At 39.5% G+C, this 24,586-nt stretch overlaps 2 protein-coding genes across 6 annotated transcripts; both read left to right on the top strand.

Annotated features, from left to right (window-relative positions):
- The first annotated feature begins 1,278 nt into the window (after positions 1–1,278).
- Positions 1,279–19,388, top strand: arntl2 (aryl hydrocarbon receptor nuclear translocator-like 2). Of its 5 annotated transcripts, none has more exons than XM_044193126.1 (18): positions 1,279–2,322; positions 3,122–3,332; positions 8,921–9,047; positions 9,143–9,196; positions 9,355–9,396; positions 9,527–9,684; positions 10,408–10,487; positions 10,812–10,904; positions 11,659–11,776; positions 11,973–12,119; positions 12,905–13,148; positions 13,431–13,537; positions 13,898–14,048; positions 14,146–14,216; positions 14,364–14,478; positions 14,690–14,777; positions 15,650–15,749; positions 15,873–19,388. In XM_044193126.1, the coding sequence occupies exons 1-18, from the start codon at positions 2,308–2,310 to the stop codon at positions 16,028–16,030; spliced, it is 2,079 nt and encodes a 692-aa protein (XP_044049061.1). In that variant the 5' UTR covers positions 1,279–2,307; the 3' UTR covers positions 16,031–19,388. The 5 variants fall into 5 exon arrangements, with proteins under 5 accessions (XP_044049061.1, XP_044049059.1, XP_044049062.1 ...); XM_044193124.1 differs by having other exon boundaries at positions 8,918–9,047; positions 14,367–14,478; XM_044193123.1 differs by having other exon boundaries at positions 1,280–2,322; positions 8,918–9,047.
- Positions 19,389–19,524: 136 nt separating this feature from the next.
- On the top strand, positions 19,525–24,229 carry si:ch211-245j22.3 (uncharacterized protein LOC563798 homolog). The gene is made up of 5 exons (XM_044193133.1): positions 19,525–19,933; positions 21,763–21,895; positions 22,036–22,185; positions 22,331–22,436; positions 23,185–24,229. The coding sequence occupies exons 1-5, from the start codon at positions 19,863–19,865 to the stop codon at positions 23,319–23,321; spliced, it is 597 nt and encodes a 198-aa protein (XP_044049068.1). The 5' UTR covers positions 19,525–19,862; the 3' UTR covers positions 23,322–24,229.
- Positions 24,230–24,586: the final 357 nt, after the last annotated feature.

Here is a 24,586-nt window from a genome sequence, read left to right as displayed (position 1 = left end):
TGCAGTTCTGCCAACAGGTTTTTGTTCTCTGTCTGCATTGTCTTTCTCACGTGTTCAAGTTGGGCCACCTTCTGAATTAGCTCATGTTTATAACTGTGGTCTTGCTGAGCCTCCTCTACTTGATGCTCAAGGTCATACACCGTTGCCCTCAGCTGTTCAATCTCTGCTCGGTTTGTCTTATTCAGGCATTCAAGTTGGGCCACATCAGCAGTGAGATTCTCGTTCTGCTCATTCAGAATCTTCTCCTTTTCCTGATAACTCTGCAATTCTGCTCCCAGCTGTTCAACCTCTGCATGTTTTTTCTCTCTCAGAGATTTTAGCTGGTCCTGTTCAGCAGTGAGGTTGTCCCTAAGGGTCTTCTCATTTTCTCGTAGATAATCTACTGCTGCCTTTAAATTTTCAATTTCAATCCTTTGTTCCTCTCTCAGAGATTCGATCCGGGCCAGCTCTTCCAGTTTTCTCATGTCATTTTTCTCCCTGACACGTTTCTCGTTTATCAGAGAGTTTGACACTCGGTCCAGATCTTCCTTAATTTGTGCGTTTTCACTGACCCACTCCTGCAGCCTTTTTTTCTCAGCTGTCAGATCACTTACTTTCAGTACCATCACCTCTAACTGGGAGTTAAGCTCCTTCCAATGGCCATGCAGTTTATTGAGCTCTTCCTGGGAAGCAAGCACTTGTTTTGTACGGTGGCTCTCCTTGGCCCTCACATCTTTTAACTCTGACTCAAGTGCACTCACCTCTGATTTGAGCTTACAGTTCTGCTCCTGATAGGTTCTGCAGCTCATTTCCAACTCATGAACTCTTGTTAGAAGCCCCTGAGGCTCAGGTATTTCTGCCTCCTCTGACACATAGAGGCAGTGCGATTCCTCTGATATCGCTGAACCGTACAGAGCGAGGTCAAAATTATCTCGAGACATAATTTTTGAATTGAAGAATTTTTGAAGAATGAAGTTTTTCACAGCCCCTCAAATGAGAGAATTCATCAGCCAATAAATTCAGCTAAGATTAAAACTAGTTACTTACCTGTGATTAGTTGTTCTTCCTATCCGCTTTCCTCAAGTCTCTTATTTGTCCTCAAAATCCTTCGAATAACAGTCCTTTGTTTCACAAAATAATCCATCTTTAATAAATTCCATTATATATGATCTTCCTGAACAAAGCTACACCTGACGTCATCCGCGTCTTTGATCTGCGGTGACGTCATGACATGTGCTCCCGATATAAGCGCATGCGCATAGAATGTTTACATTTTGGCGGACCAGGAGATGGTGGAAATGGAGTCAGAGGAGGAATCAGAGCGCGAAATTAGAAACGGGGTCTCGACAGGATTTGAAAATAAAAAGAAAAGGAAGAAGAGTAACTCAAGTGAATCCGGTCAGAAAGAGGAGAAATATCTTGTTGGGATGATAGCTGTGACACAAACAGACGGCATTTTCAAGGATCCGCATGAGGTCGGAAAGTTTGTAGGAGGAAAGCTTGGAGATGTACGATCGGTCAGGATGACAAGTGGGATAGTTATCATTGACTGTGTATCAAAGCGTCAGAGAGATAGAGCACTGAAGATTCGTGCATTTAGAGATCATAGCAGTGTGAATTGCTTCCCACTTGGATCAGAAGTGAAGAAGAAGGGAGTAGTGACGGCGTGCCACTGACGGTGGAGGCCGAGTCATTTCGGGATATTTAAGATGTGTGTGAGGCACGAAGGCTTACAAGATTCAGAAATGGGGAGAAGGAGGAGAGTAACTCGGTGTGTTTGATGTTTGAGGGGGAATTGCCGGAAAGAGTGTATCTAGATTATGTGTGTTACAGGGTGACATGTTGATATGAGATGATATGAGAGAGCGCCTCTCAGATGTTTCTGCTGTCAGGAATATGGACATATTGCTGCAGTATGGAGAGGAGGCAGAAGATGTGGGAAGGATAACTGTAATGTTGAGAAGTGTACAGTGAAGAAAGAGCAAGCAACGTGCCTGCACTGCGAGAGAAACCACTATACGGGATCAGCACCGTGCCCAAAAAGAATTAAGGATGTAAAAGTGAATAAAATCAGAGCAGAAAGGGGATTGTCATATGCAGTGGGTGGACACTGTAAATAGTTTACACTGTGAAGCTGTTACAATTCAGTAGGTGGCGGTAATGCGCAATTAGGGACGCTAACCGCCATAAAACTCAACAGAAGAAGGAAGATGTTTACATTTTTTTATTTCGATTTTTAAAGTTCATTGGTTTAAAGACGCCTTAGCACACAAGCAGTGTAACATTGATGTAAGGCAGACCCACGTCCAGCAGAACTTCAGAGTGCAGATGGAGTTGGTGGTGGTATGGCTCATGTTATGTCTTCATATATACTCATGCGAATACTTGGGGAAATGATCATATTTTCCAACCAGAAACAGACCTGAACTGTGTGTATAACAGATATTTCTGGTACCAAGCTAATTACCTTTTGTGGCGAAGGTTTCGTTTTCAGAAATGCTTTTCAAATTTTCTTGTAAATTAATCCAAGAACTGCAATATTGGGAGGTATCCCTGAAGATTGTAGATTCACTCATACTTGCTGAGTGTTTTGAATGAAATGCATAACTGCATAATGTTTTAGTGGCTATACCTTCCAAAGAAGAATAGACGAGCAGATTAACGGAAGTGTATGAAATGGGGAAAAAAATACTTGTATAAATAAAATAAAAGACGGATAAAAACATTTGAAAAATTGCACTAATTTATAACAAATATTTCTTAGGCCTATGTAATGTAGTGTTACTGAAAAAGGAATGTTTATGTTACGCCTTAATGCAACTTAATGTAACTATTTCTTCTATGTTTTTGTTTTTTTCTCTTGACCATCCTGGATTTCTTAAATTATTGGGAAACGCTTACATTCTTTTAGATGAAATTAAATCCATAAGAATTTAAAATTGTTTCACCTGACGGGAATACAAGCGAGATTTTCCTGAAGGCAGTACAGGAGGGGTGAAGCTGTAGTGGTGACTCTGGTGCGCCGGTAGGAGGAGACAGTGTCCCGTCTCCCCCCAGTTCTTCACACTGATTGCGCCGCATACATCCATCTTTGCGTTTGTGCACGTTCCTGTGCCCTCTTCCTCTTTCTTTCTTCATTTAGGAAAAAGAAGGAAACCGCACATTATTCTGCCACCGTCTCGGCTGCTCCATAACGTGTCGTATTAACACAGCAACATCGCGGAACAGTCGACCGCCTCATCCATGCATTGGAGTCCCGGGCACCATCGCACCCGCTCCGGCTCCGGCTCCAGCCATGTCGGCCAGGAACGCAGCGGCTGGCGGCGGTGACAGAGCGGGAGGCGAGCCGGCAGGTAATTGAAACACTAGAAAAGCTATTTATCATTTTGAATGTTCACACTGGCTGACCCACCGTATGTGCGGCATTGAGATTTACCAGAAAAGAGAGAAGCACAGCGGTGTGTTTTTGACAATTTCCCACCGGTTGGCCGTAGTAACTTTTAAGCTATTCCAAAACTAGGTCAGTAGATCAGTAGAGCAGATTCGCCCTCTACGCCATTTATGTAACACTGTACTACATTGTTATATCGCCAGCGTATTGTGCAGAATATGGCTATGTTTCGGCTTGTCATTCCGGATAACGTTATTTAAATTACATATAAATTGTCCGCGTAGTGCCTGCTAATGTTAACCTAAACGACTAGCTAAACCACTTAAATGTTAGCTTAGCAATGGTGGCGAGGCCTGTTTACCGGGGCTGTCGGGGCTATCAGCCGAGTCTGTTGGAGGGGGGGGGGGTTACAGCCCATGACAATTTGTCACTGTGGATGTTTTTGACACTTGAACAGTCCATGCTTTCCGATAGAGCTGGTGTACAAGTTGTGTTTGATTAGCATAGATGCTTGTCGCTGTTTAGGCCTAACTAGATTACCAAATTGCTATATGGTCGCTCGCCCCAACGTTGAACCAGCTCGACCGTTTATTGAGATAATGTTAGCTGGGAAGAAGCAGGCATTGCTGTAAGTAAGTCAGCACTTTCTTGGGGTCTTTACTTAGTGACTGTACGTCTATGCATGTCACAAATCTACTCATCAGCCCTTTAATTCTAACTGAAATCAATTAGCCAAAGACCAATTTAACGTCAACTAGCGAAATAAACGCGAGATGTAAACAGTATCAGTATAATGTCTCTTTCTTTACCGTAAAGGTAACTAAATCAGTGATAAACTGCTAAAGGAGTAACTTTTTGTGATTTAGTTATCATTATGTATGGCTCAATAGCATTTGTGTCCTTCCAAGACTCTGAAGTGTGTCACCTTAAATCAAATTTGAAAGACCGTTTATTGCATAGACTCCAAGAATCATCAGACACAGCTATCACAGGGCTCAAACTTAATTTTTTAAAATGTTTTTGCTAAATTTATGTCCTGAGATAACAACCAGCAACCTTAGCCATTTTAAGCATATTTTAAAAATATATATTGGATTGATAAAGAGAGATGTGTTATTTTTCCTGCTAAAACAGGTTAAGATCATACATTTTGCATAGTTAAAACAATGCCTTTTGTCAGTTTGTAGGCTCAGTGGTGTTGCATAGTAAAATGTAGGTCAAACAACTGTAGTTATTGGTTACTGCTCAAATGGTCCCCTTTTAGACATATGCGTCAGACCAATTGTCTTTGTATCTTTCTGGGACTGAGTTTTGTAAATAACACACTTCCAACTTAATTTTTGTAATAATGAGTCTGTGTCAGTGGGGGTCCCGGGCCTTGTTGATGAGGCCAGCTGCAGATGCAAAGAAACTGTTTTTGTGGCATGAGGTTTTGGTCCAGCTGGACTGCAGCCTCCTGCCAGAGGGGAGTGTCTGAAACAGTTTGTATCCAGCATGGGAGGGGTCAGCCACAATCTTTCCTGCTCAACTCCCTGGAGGGAAGGTAGATTGCAGCCAGTCACCTTCACGCCAGAGCGAATGATACGCTGCAGTCTGCCCTTTTCTTTGGCAGTGGCAGCAGCGTACCAGATGGTGAAGGAGGAGGTGAGGATGGACTCAATGGTGGCAGTTTAGAAGTGCACCATCATTATCTTTTGCAGGTTGAATTTCTTCAGCTGCCACAGGAAATACATTCTCTGATGTTCAGTTCCCACTTGAGGTCCTGAGTGATGATGGTGCCCAGGAAGCAGAAGGACTCCACAGTGTCGACAGGGGAGTCACACAGGGTGATGGGGGCGTGTGGAGCTGTGCTCTTTCTAAAATCCACAACCATCTCCACTGTCTTTAGAGCGTTGAGCTCCAGGTTGTTCTGGCTGCACCAGGTGGTCAATATCCCACCTGTAGGCAGACTCATTTCCGAGATGAGCCCAATGAGGGTGGTGTCGCCCGCAAACTTCAGGAGCTTGACGGGCTGGTGACTGGAGTTGCAGCTGTTGGTGTAAAGGGAGCAGAGGGGAAAGAACACAGCCTTGGGGGGAACTGGTGCTGATGGTCCGGAAGTCAGAGACATGTTTCCCCAGCCTCACATCCTGCCTCCTGTCGGAGAGGAAGTCTGTGATCCACCTGCAGGTGGAGTCAGGCACACTCAGCTGGGAGAGCTTCTCCTGTAACAGAGCCGGGATGATCATGTTGTAGGCAGAGCTGTGTTGGGATTCCCAATGGTTAAAGGGGCACCAAACTGGTGGTACTAGGTGCAATCAATTAAATTTGGCATCAAGATTATCAAGGATAATCATAAATAATAACTTTAATGAATAAAGTCCTCAGGGGCACCACTCTTCTTAAAGAAGAGAAATTATTGAGTCTCATAAAATACACTTAACTCAATTTGGAGCTCAGATTAACAATTAAATTAATAACTATAACCAGAATTACCACCAATAGCTAGTAGGTTGAAGGATTTGGAGTTAAACATAAAGAGGTTGGCAAATGACTCACTCTTGTGAAACATTAAAGAAGCCAGCATAATTATACACAAGCATTTAATAAAGATAATAAAGCAAAAATACACAATATGAAGACTAACTCTACACTCGCACACCGAGGCAGCCATCCGTGGCGCCAACTTCAGAAAAGCAGCAAATCCTCACAATTGAGAAGCTGCAACCAATTAATATTTTACCTTTTTGCTATGAATAAACAGACAATTAATCGATAATCAAAATAGTTGATTAAATTTGTTGAAAAAAATTTTGGGTGTAAAACAAGCTAGGAGGAAACTTGATTTGTAGAGGAATAAAGTGGATGCCACTTTTGAAAGCATCAGTGACTTAGAGAAGGATTTGTAGGGTGTGTGCATATGGTTGGCAGTGGGTTGTATGTATGGCCTGATGTCAAGTCATCAAGTTGCCTTCACTGTAACTCTGTAATCCAACAGATCTTGACAGGGGGAGCGGGATTAAAAATTAGGTTGTTGCTGATCTGCTAATGGCTATTTAGGTCTCAGGGTCTGTGGAGCAGAGTTAAAAATAGGTGCCATGGATATCAGCTGCATGTGGTCTGTCTCGTGCCGTTCTCTCAAGTTTCTCTCCCACACATACACTCGCATACTTCTGAGGCCATGACTAAATCAGTCACGGCAGCTCCACATCTTGCCAGAATATGCTGCGGAAATATAGTGAGGGAGGCAGTAGAGCTGCAGTGTCTTGTCTCTGAGCAACTCCACCACAGCAGCTTGAGCTTTAATAATCTCTATTAACATGCCACTCACATCCATTCAAATAAAGACATCTGTGGGCAAGCAACAATATTCAGGTATTGACAGCATGCGGGTTTCTGTTTGAAGGTTGACTAGCACTGATGGATTGTTTTTAGCTGGGGTAAGATGTAGGGATGAATGGATTAGTCTAAGGCTCTTCATTCATGAGCCATGGAGAGTAAAGTGTATACAAGTTTCCACTGAGCAGGTCATTTCACTGATTAACATTCCTCCAGTAAAATCACCTGCTGTAGTCTTTGGTTTGCAGGGCACAAAATTAGCACCAGCCAAATGCTGGTAAAATATGCAAGTGGCTGGTAGATTTGCTTTACTCACCAGCCAAAAAAACAATAGTAATCTATTGAGTGGCTGGTAAATTTGAACTTTCACTAGCCATTTGGCCGGTGGAGAAAAAGTTAGTTTTGGTTGGAAGGATACTTCATGGCACATGAGAAAAAAGTTAATAAACAAAAATAAACAAGACTATTCTGATAATCAGCTAATTGTAAAAGTCTTTTATTAATGAATACTAAACATATGTTGGTTACAGTCAATTGTGAGGATCTGCTTTTTTCATGTTTCATATTGTAAATTGGATACTTGTGGTTGTTTTGGCTGCTCTCAGAAAATAGCAAAGCTATATCACTCTCTGGTAACATGTAATTGACATGATTTTTATAGGCTAAACGATTAATCAAAGAAACGAACAATAATGAAGTTTACTGTTATTCAAAGTCCTAGTAGAATGTAATATGTTCTCTTAAATAATCTTTATGCAGATCAAATGTCGTGCTGAAATAATCGACAGGAAAAATAATTGCCCGGAACTGACTGATTTTTAATATATCATATCTCATTTGGCGGTGGCACAGGGATATAACATAAATGATACATTCTCATCAAATACTGAGACAAAATGTGAAAACATCTCTCTCCTTGATCTTGGCAATATGGGAAAAATTAAATTGCAGCAAATGATAAACCTAAATAGAGGGCTAGTGGGTGTTAGTGTATCAGATAAGAAAAAGATACAAAACAACATCTAAAGCTCTACTACCTTCATTGGTGACACAATACAAAAGTTTAAATGAGCTTTATCCCTGCAATAACCCCACATCCATGTACTCCAGTGATTACTGCAATAAATGTTGACACATTACCAATGTTCCCAATCTTAGTAAATAGTCATGCATGCAGTCCACACTAGGGGGTCTGATAATAACATCTGTAATATTATAGTATCAAAATGTAATTTAGTTGAAATGGATTGGTAAGGGAGCTGTTGCTGTTTTCACACACTTGTACAATCGGTGGTGTAAACATTTTGTGGCTGATGCATTTATTGGGCGGCATCATCATTTCAGATTTTCCCAGTATGAACAGAGAGTGTTTTGTCTCTTTAATAACACTGTCCCTGCTACTATGTAGACTGATACTGATCAATGCTAGGCTTGTCACAATAATTATGTTATCGACTTATCGTACGATATATAATTATCGCCTGTCATAATATTGACATATTGTAAATGGACATGACCTCTGTCATTTTTGCTGACCTCGGTATTGCCCATTGTGTTTACATGCATTTTTTTTTTTTTTTTTTTTTTTTTTTTTTTTACTTAAGAACATCACCAACATTTTAGCTAACATGATGACAGAATAAACAGCAGGGTTTTCCCTACCTTTACTATATTGGGTAATGAAGGAATGAATGACTCTATAGCCTACCCTTGTGCCAAATGTTTAATATTTAGTGCAGTTTTTGTTAACAGAGTCCGAGAGTCCATTTTATTTATTGTTTTGGTTGTTTGTTTTTATTTAGGATGTTTTAATATTTGTTTTCACATTCCAATTCCAATGTCTGAATATTCTTTCGAATTTTAAGTTAATTAAAAGGGTGTACTTGCATTATTATGCTTATCATTATATCAGTGGCATAAACTGGTCTTAAAATGACTATCATTTATCGCAATTATTTCTGGGACAATATATCGTCCAACAAAAGTAGTTATCATGACAGGCCTAATCAACACTGTTTGTGAGCTCCTAATAAGAACATTGTGATCATGTTTGGGCAAGCTCTGGATATGATGCAACTGTTTGTGTGTTTGTCACCTACATCTGAGAGACTGCAATCTGATAGATGTATAGCATGAAATGCGGTAGTGCTAGGAAACGTATTGATGCTTGCAATCAAGTCCTTACCTCTTAACAATCAGTTATAGCTCATTGTGTCTTGTGTGTTTCAGAAGATGTGCTGGTTGAGGAAAACCATTGCAGTTCTGTGTCTTTGCCCAGCCTGATGACCCCATCCTCAGCTGCTGGCATGTCCTTGAGCATGGAGATGCCCCGGAAGCGCAAGGGCAGCATGGACAACCAGTAAGTTGCTTTAATTTAGATTACACTAAATCCCATTATTCCTGTGACCTAAATTGTTGTTAATTGGTATTAATAGTCATGAATTTTCTTCCTAGGGATACAAAATCAGCTTCCATCCCTGACGTAGATATGGAAGATGACCAAAACGGGTGTGCTAATTAAAGACTTTCAGAGTTTACCTGTTTATTTTGTGCTATTGTGCATTTGCATATAGTTGCTTGGCATAAATATATTTCAGATGTGTGTTTTTTGTTTTGTTTGTTTTTTTGTTGTTTTTGTTTTTTGTTGATTGTTTTTTGCTCTACAGGTCAGATGGAGAGGACCAACATGTCAAAATGAAATGCTTCAGGTAGGTTAAGTTTGACACCACCACATTTACAACATTCCTACGTACTTGTAATATTATCATCAATGTTAAAATGTCCATTGTTGAAGTCCTTTGAATCTTCTAAATTATTTATTATTTAATGTCTCTGCAGGGAACCGCACAGCCAAATTGAGAAGAGGAGACGGGACAAAATGAACACTCTGATTGACAAACTTTCAGCCATGATCCCTACTTGTAACCCCATGTCACGTAAACTGGACAAACTCACTGTGCTCAGAATGGCTGTGCAGCACCTCAAATCTCTCAAAGGTACCTTCTCAATCGATGGTCATTGGTGTTAATCTACCCTGACTTTGTCATCACTGATGCATTCAGTTAATTAAGGGATAATTCCGGTTTATATCAGCTTGGGTTTGGCCATCATGTTAATCGGTAATGATAACGCACCAGTACAATTTTACATACAGCAATTGCACGAGATTTGGTATCAAGAAAACATCCCATCCATCTGGCAGCAAAATTAATAGTCAGACAATCCGACAGGTTGTAAGCAAGCCAATAGTTTAGTTAGACTATCTAAACCACTTTATTTGAAAATTGAAAGTGAGCACACACAAAATTTGGTACTAATTCCTCATTGAACAGGAAAACTACAGCAATTCCGTCAGGTTCAAGTTGAACAAGGAAGTCTGTATGTGACTGACAGTTCAGGTAATAATTTTACTATTTTCCTTAACTTTCTTTTACACATAAGTCTGGCTAACCCAATGGTTTGTTTATATCCTGTCTAATCCCATGACTGCACGTTTGCCGTCTGACTTGTTTTTAGCAATTTTCAAACCTTTCCAGATCAGATCAACAGTCAACTTAGTGAGTACAATGTTATTACCGATAGATTGTATGGCCTGGAACTCTGGGGGGGGGAGATCCAGGTTGTAATAAACTGGAATTATACTTTAAACCTAATGTCTAAATGTAATATAGTAATCCCACATTGGACTGGCTGTGTAACTTTTATGTCTATGTTTTCAGGTTCAGGAAGTTCCTTTTCTGAAGCCAACTACAAACCGTCTTTCCTTCCCGACGAGGAGCTCAAACACCTTGTCCTCAAGGTAAACATGCCATTGACAAAGGCAACTGACTATTTTTGTGCCCAAAATTCGAGAAAAGTGAAACTGCAATTTTTATTTTTAAGATAATTACTTCAGTCATCTGCTAAGTGATCTTAATACAAAGTCATGGTCATAACCTGTCAATCATAGGATTAGGTCTTAAGCATTTCATTCAAAAGTCACCGATCAGGCTATAAACTTATGCTAATGACAATACCCTTGCTTTACTGTTCTGTTCATCTGAAATTAGAGAGAGAGCTTTTGCCTTGATCATGTCATCACATTGGATCCCCCTATTTTCCCCCATGTTTCTTTGTTGTGCAGGCTGCAGATGGGTTCCTGTTTGTAGTGGGCTGTGATCGTGGGAAAATAGTTTTTGTCTCAGAGTCCGTCATGAAGATATTAAATTATAGTCGGGTAACGCTTTTACATTTGTTACTGTATTTGCAGTATCTTTGTTCATGTGAAACCCCGGGCACACCAGATGGGTTGTGTTGTATTGGCACCAGTGTTAATGGACTAGAACCCACCAGTGCATGCGTGAGCCTGTAGTGACACATTTGACATTGTGTGCACAGATTTCACAGAAGTACACTTTAGAAACACAAAATTGATGGTTATGTTTGCATTATGTCATTAAAAAAGCAAATCATATATATTTGTGGGTTATAATCAAATGAGTTCATAGTGCTACTAATGGTACATTTGAAATCCTGATAGATCTTTTAGGTTTTTCCAAAATGCCAAATTGCAATTCAAAATGCTAGCTGGAAAGAAATCCTCAGTAGACACACATGACTGCTTTGATAATTAAAAATGAAGATGTTGGTGCATAAAAATTTTCGTTGGGCCTTAGAGCACAGTGTAATGTAAATATATCATATTTTTGATTACTGGAGTAAAAGGACATTCATATGCTGTCCTTCAAGAAAGCTTTGAGAAATGAGCCGTTGCTTTTTCTGCCTCATTCTCACTTACAGAAAATATAAATCTGCTCTGCTCCACACAGTATCTGGTGTGTTCCGGGGTCAACAGTCCACAATCATTGTACGTTATTAAATTTGATATTTTTCAGGAATTGCCTTAGGTGCAGAATGGTTTTGACATTTCTTTTTATCAGCATGGGAAGTGTGTTTAGGTCAGTTTGATAAGATGTTTGTTCTTTCTGTAGGCGGAGCTGATAGGACAGAGCCTGTTTGATTACATACACCCAAAGGACATGGGAAAAGTGAAGGAGCAGCTGTCGGCTTCTGAACTATACCCTCGTGAACGGCTAATAGATGCTAAAAGTAAAGCAATTATTTTTGTCTGTGTGTGTGTGTGAGAGAGAGAGAGACAGAGAGAGATTATCAGAGCAAAACTATAACTGATACATAAATCAGATGATGATCTGGATACAGCCATCTACTGTAGGATATATAGTTTCTTTTATATAGCTAATTAATGCAAATGAGAGAACATTTTTCACTCCTGTCATGTCTCCAGCCGGTCTGCAGGTCCAGGCTGACCTCCCAGTCGGTGCGGTGCGGCTTTGTTCGGGCGCACGGCGCTCTTTCTTCTGCCGCATGAAGCACAACAAAATATATGTCAAAGTGGAGAAGGAATTTCAAGCCAGCACCTCCAAAAAGAAAGGTAGGGAAAATATCCAGTGGATTATTCGGCAGATCTCTTTTGTACATTCAGGGCTTGGATTTATTTGGTTTCATGTATAACAGCTAATACAATATTTAGATACGCTTCCATTCATGAGAAGTATTGGTGTAAAGCAGAGACGTGAGGCAAAGATATTGTGTGAAGTGAATTGCGCAATTTAAGTCAAAAATCAGCCTCCTCCTCAAATCTTAACACGATTTGCGATGTCCTTAGAAATCATAGAAAAAAGACGCTCCTTATAATTCCAGAACTTGCCTGAAAATGAAAGAAAGTTTTCTTTAGTATCAAAGTCATTCTGTGATAGTTGTCTGTCATTGGGCACATTGCAAAAAGGAACTGCCAATGATTAACTCTGCATACTTTTAATGGTTCAAATTGGCCAAAATGTAAACAAATATAGGCTAAAAAAAACAGGGATCGAGTTGTAGCCCACAGCATAGCTCCCCTGAATCCATGGCAACACTACACTTCCTGTTTACAGCTCCCAAGCATTATGGGAACTGTAGTTCCAAAACCTAAAGCATGAAGTAAGACAAAGAAATAAGAGGAGTGACAACATCTGTTAATATTGATTGTGCAAAATGGGGAAAAAATGTTGTTTTTGTTTTTTACATTACAAAGGCTCAGAATGTGTCATTAACATTATTATATTCCTGGAACACTGACACTCTCCTCTATCCATCCATATACAGATACTTGCAATGTGTTAACCTGTGGACATATTTTATGCATATATATTGATTTGTGTCTACATGTGCCTACAGAGTCGCAGAAGTACTGCACGGTCCACTGTACAGGCTACATGCGCAGCTGGCCTACCAGTCAGTTGGGAGCAGGGGGTGAGGGTGAGGCAGACAAGCAGGATAGCTCACACTTCAGCTGCCTGGTGGCGGTGGGACGTGTTCACTCCCACTCATCTCCCCAGGTTAATGGAGAAGTCCGAGTTAAACCCACTGAGTTCATCACACGCTATGCCATGGATGGCAAATTCACCTTTGTCGATCAAAGGTAGAATTGAATTTCAATAAGGGGTGGTAGAGGGTTGTAGTTTCTTGGTACATGGCTTCATTAACAATGTATAATCACTGAGGCATTTCAAATATGTTTAATTGATATTTCTAAAATCTCTGACATCAACAGTCTTGTTGATCAGTGTCAAAGTGCAAAAAAATCTTTACAAATTGAGTACATACAGTATTCTAGATAATACAGTAGTTTATAAGTAATTCATACTACAATGATACACTTGTATGCTCTCTCAACACTTAACTTTTTCCTTTTCTTCCACAGAGCGACAACCATTCTCGGTTATCTTCCACAAGAATTGCTTGGGACATCATGCTATGAGTACTTCCATCAAGACGACTTACCACATTTAGCTGACAGACATCGAAAAGGTAAATTACATTCTTCAGGGACCTCATACCATTTCTTTCTTCTAATTGTCTTGAGTTCTTTATTAGCATTTTTCACTGTCTGCTAAGATGATACCTGCATTCTTCAAGTATGTAGGCATATTTAGATCACATTTTAATTTACAATACAGCTGCAGTGTTGAAGCACAGGTAAATCACTTATTAAATTTATGTTCAGCTTTATGTTTAATCAAGTAGGTCACTATGCTGTGAAATCGTGATGGTTTCTCCGTATTTTATGTCTGCTGGTCCTGTGCTTGTAGTGTTCTCTCCATTAAGCAGATCCTCCACTTTCCACTCTTTAGTCCTGTAACTCATCCTCTCACTGTTTTTCTTCCACAGTGCTGCGGAGTAAAGAGAAAATAGAGACAAGCTGCTATAAGTTCAAAACAAAACATGGCTCTTTCGTCACTCTGCAAAGTCAGTGGTTTAGTTTTGTAAATCCCTGGACCAAAGAAGTAGAATACATAGTGTCAACTAACACAGTTATATCGTGAGTATATGCTTAATATATGCTTTGTGCAATACCTAATTATCTTTGTACCTGATATAGATATACAGCCTCACCTGTTTTCTCATCACATGACAAGGCATGATCACAGTCGAACCAGTCGGTCGGGAAACAAGTCTGAGCAGTCAAGCAATTCCAAGACTTCTGAAGGTCAGTTCAAATGGACAAAGTCTGTAAAGATATTATCTCATTGATATCTCAGATGCCCTGTGTAAAAATGTAGATTGTGTAGTCATAGCACGCTGTGAAGTACATGTTGTCTGTTCCTTTCAATCCTAACTTCTTTTTTTCTCTTAGAAGATGGCAAGAAGTCCCTTCCAGTTATACCAGGCATCTCCACCACACCTGGAAATATGATTTATGCTGGAAGCATAGGAACCCAGATTGCCAATGAGCTGCTGGATTTCAACAGGTATGGCCTCACAACAGAGCATTTCCTTTTCTTTTTGTAACCGGGACAGAGATACGTAAATCAGACAGACCGTTCCAAAGAGAATGATTCAGCAAGTCTTTTTTTCTTTTTTGTCCATGTATATTAATGCAGCTACAATTGCTATGCTTATCAGTCATTGTGGATGTTACTTTGTGCAGTTTTAAGTCGATCTGTGTCTGTGTTGCTTTAGGATGAACTCATCACCTTCCAGTGGTAACGTCAGCCCGTTCAGTCTAACGCAGGATAAGTGTCCTCAAACTCACAATCAAATCAACAATGTAAGTTTTTCTATGTGTATATCTTTGATCATGGGTGTATCTGTCTCAGTCATTAATGGGGTGGAAAAGCCCCCCAAAAAATGCTTTCCCATTCACAAAATTGTGACTAGCTTTTCAGATTTTTCAGACTAGCACAGTCCAAAATGGGTTAGTGTTATTTATGAAAAAACTGTCCATAGTCCGTTTGGTTTAAAATATTAATCACATGCTTACACGCGTGTAGCATTCATAGCACTTATGTTAGAGTATCATTTTTACAGTGGAAATCCTCACATGAAGTTCATCACACTTTACAGAAGTTGTTCAGTCAAATGACTTATTACTTTAAGTTGAAATGACACCAAATCAGCTTTCAAATATAATGTGAACATTTTCTTGTCCCAATATTTGGCTAAATGCAGTTTTAAAAAAAAAAACCTGTAAAACAATATGTAGTTTTGCAGTAGAATGGGGAGTAATTTGCATAACATGCCAAACATTTGATATGAAATGCAGAAATAAAAACTTAAACTTCTTCATTGGTGTATACAACTGTTCATTCACTTAGGTAGACAGAAGTCCTAATTATCAGCTTTCTGGTAGAGAAATATGTTTCAAACTGGCATTTCAGCTATACAAGCTGCCTCCTTTGTTAAAACATCTCACAGTAATGGAAAAATATTTTCTTAGGGCTAGAACAACCATAATATGATGCAATCACAGCTGTATGTACTGAGAAATTATGGTGAATTTCCTCCAAAGGTTGAAAGGCATAATTTAGCCTGCACAGATTTGATTCTTTCCTCTATTTTTTTAATTTATTTATTTTTTCCTCATGACTAAACTCCTGCCATGTGGCTGCTAGGGCTATAATTTGCTCTGTTGGTCTCTAGGTGCCAAATGGAGAGGCAACGGATATGGAGATACCAGGAAAGTCCAGCTCTGAGGATGAGCCCCAGGGAGCTGCATTCTCAGGAGGAGAATCACTCATGGGTACGCTCTCTGAACATGTTAATAAGCTTATTTATAAATTGTATATACCATGTTTAATTCTCCCCTTTTATTACTCTAAAGTATTTTTCTTTTCTTTTTTTCTGTCATCCCATCTCACCTCAGAGGAAAACTCCCAGCTGGATTTGGACAGCGTGGTTGGACCGGGCCTTAGTAGTCTTAGCAATGATGAAGCAGCCATGGCAGTGATCATGAGCCTCCTGGAGACAGACACAAACTTGGGAGAGGCTGTGGACTTTGAAGAGATGCACTGGTCTTTATAGAATCTTACAAAAACACCATGACCATCAGTTTTTTTTTTTGTTTGTTTTTTATGACTAGAACTGCTTGAATGCTCTAAGATGCAGCATTCCCTTTTTTTGTTTTTTTTTAGGACTTTTTTCTTTTTTATTTATTAGGTACCTTTTTCCATATAAGCTAGTAGTCTTCGTGTGGCTGCTTTAATAGGTAGCAGAATCGCCGACAATAAGGAACACCTGCTTGCCCTCTTCAGAAGGAGGACGTGCCTCTAAAGCCTTACAGCGGTCTGCCTGACATGAAACGCTGTTCCTCACTGCTTTCCTCACGTTTACTGTCATCCTCCGTTTAACTGAAGAGGCCTCGCAAGGTTGACGAACCCATGAACACAAATGATAGTGAATAATGTACAATAGCTCGGGATTCTTGCTTGTATTTCTCTCCTTTGACATTTGAACAAAGGTTGGGAGTGACGATGCAAAAAAATTTGAACTGAATCGATTTCATGTTTTTTATAAGGTCGTAATTTGATTAGGTGCTGATGTTGAATTAAAATGCGAGGAAGACATCTTGACAACCTGGCCCATCTCTGTGACCCCTCAGGATCCAAGCCGTAGGTAGCCAGTGTACCACGGCAAACCACACTTCCATAACCTCTAACTTTGAGAGTCACTTAATGATGTGTCACTCAGAGACTTTCTCTTGTCAGTATCTGAACATTTTCCATGGAAACAGTCCAGTAACCTCCTCTCTTGTACACTGACTTGAACACACTGGATATGTGTGGATTTGGTATGATTGCAAACACCATGTCTTCAGGCCATATCTGTCTTAAAGGGATAGTTTGCATAGGAAGAATATTTTCATTTTTTAGTATGTACACTTCTATAGACATTTAGCCCCCAATACTGGCTGCCTGGGTTTTATTTGCCCTAGCTCTAAACATTTAACATTTCTTTGCAGAAATTATCCACCTTCATGAATTTGTTGGAGAGCATCCAGTTTTGGTCACGGATTTATGAGCACTACAGTACTACTTCATGCAAAGTGAAACTGCACCTTTTTTAGAGGTGCTGAAATGAAGGTTTGGTAGCAACGGCTGAGCAGCAAACCAATTTCCTTTTGTGACATTTTATCAATACATGTTTGAGGTTGATCTCTGAGTATGATGGCAGAAGTGATAACTCAGGGAGTGATGAAAACAGAGCCGCCCTATTTAAACACAATGACAGTTCTTAGTAACTGTACCAGTATGTTTGTCCTCCAGTTTAAGCTTTTACACACTTCTCTACAATCTGTACATTGGTATGAGTCATGTCTCGTAATCAGTCTGTACTTGTTCACCTGTGCGTCTGTGTTCTTACACTTATTGTAAGCTTTATAATCTTGCAGGTAAGCCATAGCTTAAGCTGTTTTTTTCCCCATGCACTGTTATGCAGTCTTTCAAAAGACACGTTCGTGTTTCATGTGCTTGTCAGAGACACACAACATTGCCATGCATACATTTAAGGGATTATGCTATGCAGAGCTATCATTCCATATATTCTAAACTTTAAGGTATGTTTCTTTCTCTCTCCATGTAATAGTTACTCTCATATCATGTATGACTCAAAAGACTCCAGAGAGTATAAGACATGCTGCTGACTTAATAATGATGTAATATGACATTTAGTGAGAACTTGAATGAGTTGTCTGGATGCTATTTACCTCCATATAGAGTTTTGTTTTGCTCATGCTTACAATTGCACATCATGGATTTTACTAAGAAAACATTGATAGCCATTATGTTATGACCTCTGTTAGTGATCCACTGCTGAGAATCATGTGGCAGCCATGTGACCTAATGGGTCGATGTAAGGTACAATTTAGAATTACCAAAGTATGTCAAATTATGTCACACAGTGATATTTAAAAAGATTGGCAGTTTAAGCCTTGCTGATTCAGTGTTTCAGTTTTATTGTATTGGCTTGTTTAAAAAAATGTAAGTACACTTCCCCTGTTCCAGATGATGAACAATTGAAACATTTCTCAACATGTTGTGAATGCAAATTGTACAACTCTGAAAGAGTTATATGAGAACATGCTGAAATCCAGCTTTATTATCAGTTGGCATATGGCACATTGATTTAGGGCTTATTTGATATCCTGTTGACTGTTGTGTATCTTACATTTATCAACTCACATTTCTTTTACCTGAATAATTTTTGAGTGTTTGTACATTGCTGTACTCTCATAGGGAGTGCAATGAAGAGTAAAGTTAGTATGTTAAGTCAGTATATGTTAACTTAATTTTAAGCGTTTAGATTGTGTATCTGTACCTTATCCTCAGTCATTAGTACCAAAACCAGTCAGTCAAGACAACAGCGACTGTATTGCTGCCCAAATATACAATATATGGAACTGTGTAGCTTTTATGCCATGCCATCGTTCATATTCGTATCTCGGGCCACGATTTATCGTCATCTCTTGAGGACTTAAGGATTTTCCAACAAGAACTCTTGTTTCGAGGATAGAAAAGGCTGTTGTGAATCATGAAGAATACTGTCTTTTCTCTCTAATGCTTGAATTACGAGGAGCCAGTGGATGGAGCGGCTTAACTCACAAGGACCCTCCTGCTTGTGTCCGAAGTGCCTTTGGCCACGTCTGTTCGGACACACAATAAACCTGTGCTGATTATGGAGACCGCCTGCCACCCAGCACCTCCGCAGACTGAAAGGAAGGCTAAAATTTATCTTTGGATTAACTTGATGCAACATGGCATACTGTGCACATCATGAATGACACAGAGGCTCGTTCGCAGATGAAACAGGAGCTGCACATGTTGGTTTCAGCGCTTACTACCTAACCAAACAACCAGAGCTATGGAGTCGTGCCATAGACACAGACTGGTCTTTTTAAAGGCAACAAGTCCATTTTGTACTTTTTTTTTTTTTTTTTTTTTTTGGTTCCTGTTCTTCTTGTTCAATCATTGCACTGTTGTAGCTGTGATTTCTCCAGAAAGCTAAGACTTTGTTCTCATTTAAGCTTATTTGGTGGTGACTGGGTGATGTACCTTGCTGAGAGGTCACATATTTTGCTTCTGTCTCCATTTGAAATAAAACAGTAGATTTTGTAAGATAGGGAACATTATGTTTTGATTTCATGCCCTGCTTTGTGTCTAGTTGCATGCCGCTTTTGTATAATTTATTACTGGTTTTTGAAATGTGTTGCATCATTAGACTTTGGAAGTTAAGCCAGACTGGTGTTTGTGTATGCACTGACACGGTCAACTGTCACTACAGGAAGAAGGACCTTAACCTTTGGGATTATATTGGGCTGTTGGGAGCTTGTTACTGCCTCCATTGTACCACTTCCTGCCACTTGATAAATTCATTTTTGTTTTGATTCTTGGGCTCCAGAGGAAGCACTTATTGTATTTGTCTGTTGCATTATTGCTGCTGCTATCAACATGTCTGGGCTGTCATCCCATGTTGTCATGTTGTTTAAAAAAAAATTTGTTTACTAAACCCTCAACACGAACTTTGGGCATATTCTCATATATCTATATTTGGATCAAACAGACAGTAAGAACACTTTGTGAACAGCCATGCGGAATTCAAAACATTTCATCAAGCTCTTGCCACTTTTCATTCTACAGCTTTCTGTGTTCAGTGAGGAAGATTGAGAAGCAGCAGCCTACTTTTTGTGTAATTAATTTGCCTTCTACTGAACCCACTTACAACCCAGATTAGCTTTGAGTAATTTGTCAAATGTGATAAGGCAGTGTTGGCTGCAATTAAGAAAGCATGGCATAAGCTGGGATTTGTTGTGTATATAAAGTCAGTGGGGGATGCAGAGCTGTTGCTGCTCCGTTCCAGAATGGGCCAAGCTGCTACCCTGCCTTGTAGGAGAGGGGAGTCTTATGTTACAGAGCTGTACGAATGGTTCAGGTAAGAGTTTCATCTGGTTTTTGAAATTTTCTGCAGAAAAACTGTTAATTAAGTCCATGCTCTGTGTGTATTCAGGTAGAAGAAGCCTGTTCAAGTAAATGGCAGAGGGAGTGGAAACGTTCAAGCCTCCCATTAGAGCCAAGTTATAACATGCATAGCTTCTACTGTATGCATGCAGTGTAAACTGCAGATTTTGATGAAACAACATTCAAGAAGTGTATTACTGGGGTGTCTTTTTGTTATGTAGAATACAGATGGGTGACAAAGGAAAAAACATGAAGTGTCTTAGTATGGAGTCAGGCCACCACAAGCCTCCAGAAAGGCTTCAGTGCTCCTTGCCGAGTCTGTGGAACTCTGTTGGAGGGATGAACACCATTCCTCCACAAGATATTCCCTCATTTATATATGCAACCTTTATTTAATCAGGTCATCTCATTGAGATCAAGATCTCTTTTACAAGAGAGCCTGGAGTACAGCAGAAAGAAAGAAAAACAAACACAAGCTGCTTTTCCACCAAAGGTACCAGGAACTTTTATCCCCAGGAACTACTTTTCAAGGAAATATAAAGTTCCTTCAACCCATAGTTGATCTAAAGACCTGCGGAGATTAGGCAAATTACACCTATTAGGTTACATCCATCACACAGCTGCATCGCTCTTTTGTGTTCACTTATTAAACACATCACCTGCAATTCAACATAAGGACCTTTGCTTATTTTAACCTATGCACTCTCACCTGGTTCAAATACTGAGCTTACCGGTGTATCATGGTGAAATTGAGAGCCACTAGTTCCTCAGAGCGTTGTAACTATTAGAATATGGTAACACAAGCATAAGCATTGCATGTCTTTTTACATATATAGTAGTATATACTTGTTTTCAGATACAAGAACAGCCATTATACACCCATTTACTTCCACAACTTTGTATTAATCTGCAGAAATATAAATGTGCAAAATACAGCGTTTGTGTGCTTCAGCAGGAGACATCGGACGAGGGCTGCTGGTGGCCACAGGAGTAAACACACTGATCTCTGCAGCCTGCAGTTCACTTTATCCGTCCATTTCATCTGAAAAACATAGTGAAAAAAAATAAGCGTGTCTCACTGCAATGACATTAACAAGATGTCATTTTGTAGCTAGACATAACAAAAGGAGAAATATCTTCAGAGACAGTCACAGACATCACTGAATAGATTTGAAGATGATAGTTTATATCATTTGGTGTTATGGAGATGGTGGTGAGCATTGTCTTACACGTTGGTCCAAAATCTTCCATAGGTGTGAAACTGGGCTGAGATCTGGTGACTGTAAAAGTTGTTGCATTTTATTCACATGATTTTCAAACTCACCAAACCATTTAGTGAGCCCTGGTGCACGGAATCATCATCATTTTATGTTTTATTCAGGTGTTTCCTTTAATTTGACCCCTGACTGTATTTTCTTTTCCAGAAAATCGACAAAGCATTTCCTTGGCCTTTTGTTTCTTCCATTTTCCATTTATTTTGCTGTGTGAGTTGTAGTATAAACTTGGGGAACAGTGTCTCTAGCCATACTTTATTTCCATGACTACTCACTGCTGGTTAGTAAAGTGGTTCAAAATCATTTGGTCTAATTATCTTAGTGCTCACGTCCCAGAGTGTAAATAAGCTTTCAAACACGTGTAATCTCCACAGGTTCGGTATGGGGTGACCTTAATTCTTAGTTTAAAGGACATGTTTATCCTGCTACAAATCATCCAGACCTCCTCTGTCTTTTCTTGTGTGTTACAACAGCTGGATTTCTTTTTCTCTTCATTAAAAAAAATCTATTCTTTGTCTTTTTGTGATAGAAAGTTTATAAATGAATGTCCAAGTGGGCTGATTACTCTTCATGAGTTTCAAAGGCATTTCTGCAATGGAACAGTGGGCAGCGAGTCAGCTGAGTATGCAGAGCAGATATTCCGCACATTGGACAATAATGGGGTAGGCAAAGTACTCTGAATGACTTTATGCTGTGTATCTGATGAGTCTGGAGGGAATACTTGTCCTACCGTTCTATAATAATAGTGCATCGTAAAGTTAAAGCAACCAACAAAGGTGTTAAACAGGGTGCTTTTCTTCAGGACGGGGTGGTGGATTTCAGGGAGTACGTGATGGCCATCAGCATGCTTATTGAAGGTTCAGCTGTGGAGAAGCTGCGGTGGTCATTTAAGCTCTATGACAAAGACAGAGACGGAGCCATCACAAGGGAGGAAATGCTGGAGATCATGCAGGTGTGTGTGCTTTGCTGTGTCATACACAAACTCTGTCCAAAGCAAAAGTCAGGAGGCAGATTTCAAACTACAGCTTACTCATGAGATGAGACCACAGATGCTGTATCTTTCAGTCCAACTGGTGTGTGTTTCCTTTTGTTCACAGGCTGTTTATCAGATGAGTGTAGCAGGTGCTTTAACCAAACCCAACCCACTTACAGCTGAAGAGTCTACCAACAGGATATTTGTGCGATTAGATAAAGACAAGAACGGTGAGGAAATGATTTTCCCTTTCTGCTTGAAATCATGGTGTAGTGTTATTTCCGGATGGAACCAAATTCATAAAGATGTCACACTCACTCTTATAGTGATAGGGCACTGAGTGTGTGTGTGTGTGTGTGTGTGTGTGTGTGTGTGTGTGTGTGTGTCCCCTCAATAAACTGACCTCATAGGGTTCATGGCTATGTTTCTGTAGGAGAAGGTGAATACACCTATAAAATACCAAGTCTTTAAATCTAAGACTGTTATTAAGTCGCAGAGTTTAAGAGATGAAGCAACACATAGCTAAAGCTGAGGTAATGCATCTAAGAGAAGATAAACTACAGCATGTGTAATGTGCACAAACTGTTAAAATAATGCTGAACCCACTAAACATATAAGAGACCTAAAAGAAGTTCATAACATTTAGCAGGGGTATGCTCAAGGGTGGTGAGGGCTTCAGAATGGGATGTGCTCTTTTCACTGCAATCTTGTTATTCAATAGAGGGTATATTTTAGGTTGTAATTGTTGTACATAAGCCTCCACATAATGCTTACATTTGAGAAAACATTAAATACAACTAATATTCTTCCTACATGGGTTATATCGTTATATATATTTTAACTGACAGTAGTTAACTAACTCTTGCTCACCAATATTAACACTTGCAGGCATAGATTAAGGAGAGAACAAATGATATTGATAGAGTCTGTCCTCTGCTCTTTGTCTGTAATCACCGTCTGTCCTCATTATGTCTGTAGCCGTCATCAGTCTGGAGGAGTTCATAGAGGGAGCGCTGGATGATGATTGGATCAGGGAGATGCTGGAATGTGACCCGAGCACTGTGAAGGTGGAGAGACCCCTGAGGAGGGACACTGCTTTGGGGACCCATGGTTGACCTGAAGTGGGGTATTTTATTCTCTGGGAGCAGAGAAAGGAACCAGTCAGTGTTTGGACTGAAATTTCCAGGAATCGCTGCAGCAACAAAGCTTCTATTCACTGTGACAAATTATATCACTGTCCGTTGAGTAACTTCAAGGTGGACACTGGAGAGCACTAGAACATTTAGACATGGTTTTATTAAGTTGCCACAATATTAATAGCATTCATTTCTGCCTTGTTACTTTATTTCATATTATTTTTCCTCAGCTGTTTGCATCAGTGCTTAGCTTCGTTCTTCTTTTCCTGCTGCATCATTTGATGTACTTTTGATAATTTGTGTTTTGTTAATTGTATCTCCCTATAGACTAAATCATGGCTATGATGAGACAATGAATTTTTACTTGTCTTGCTCATATTATTAAATATCCATTCTGCACGTGTGGCCAGATTAACTTGTACCAGGTGACAGACCAGACATTACCATTTTAAGTAAACATATTGTAATGGCATTTGCAGTCATGCTGCAAAACTGTGACATACCAGTGATGGAAAGCAACAAAGTACATTTATTCAAGTACTGTATGTAACTACAATCTTGAGTTACTTGTACTGTGATTGGGTATTTCCATTTTATGCCACTTAATACTTTTACTCCACTTCATTTTAGATAGAAATATTGTACTTTTTACTCCACTACATTTATCTGACAGCTAACCAAATAAAAAACGAATTTGATGCTCTATGCTGATGTTCTTAAAATAATAATAATATTAAATAGCATATAAGTTGTTCAAACTAGCTCCAATAATTGAATATGTATCGTAGAAAAGGTTTCAGTCGTAGTTATCTGGACACTGTTTTCAGAATCAAGACGTTTCGGCTCCAATCCGGAAGTCATTCTCAATTGAATTAAATTTCTAGTTCCCGTCCCATTTCTTCACAGTTGAGAATGACTTCCGGATGGGAGCCGAAACGTCTTGATTCTGAAAACAGTGTCCAGATGACTACGACTGAAACCTTTTCTATGATAGAACACTCCTGGACGAATGAGGGACTACACCGTCTTAATTGAATATGTAGTAAAACAATCTGAAAAGGGCCATTCTGCACATTGAGTACTTTTACTTTTAAATATTCATTTACATCTTGCTGTTCATGCGTCTGTACTTTTAATAAAAACTTTGAATTCATAACTTTTACTTGTATTGGACTGTTTTTGCTTTGTAGTATTGCTACTTGGTAAGGATAAAGAATACTTATTCCACCACTGACACAAATAGA

Source organism: Siniperca chuatsi, linkage group LG4, assembly GCF_020085105.1.
Source record: "Siniperca chuatsi isolate FFG_IHB_CAS linkage group LG4, ASM2008510v1, whole genome shotgun sequence".
Lineage (NCBI taxonomy): Eukaryota > Metazoa > Chordata > Actinopteri > Centrarchiformes > Sinipercidae > Siniperca > Siniperca chuatsi.
This window is presented reverse-complemented; position numbering and strand designations above follow the sequence as displayed.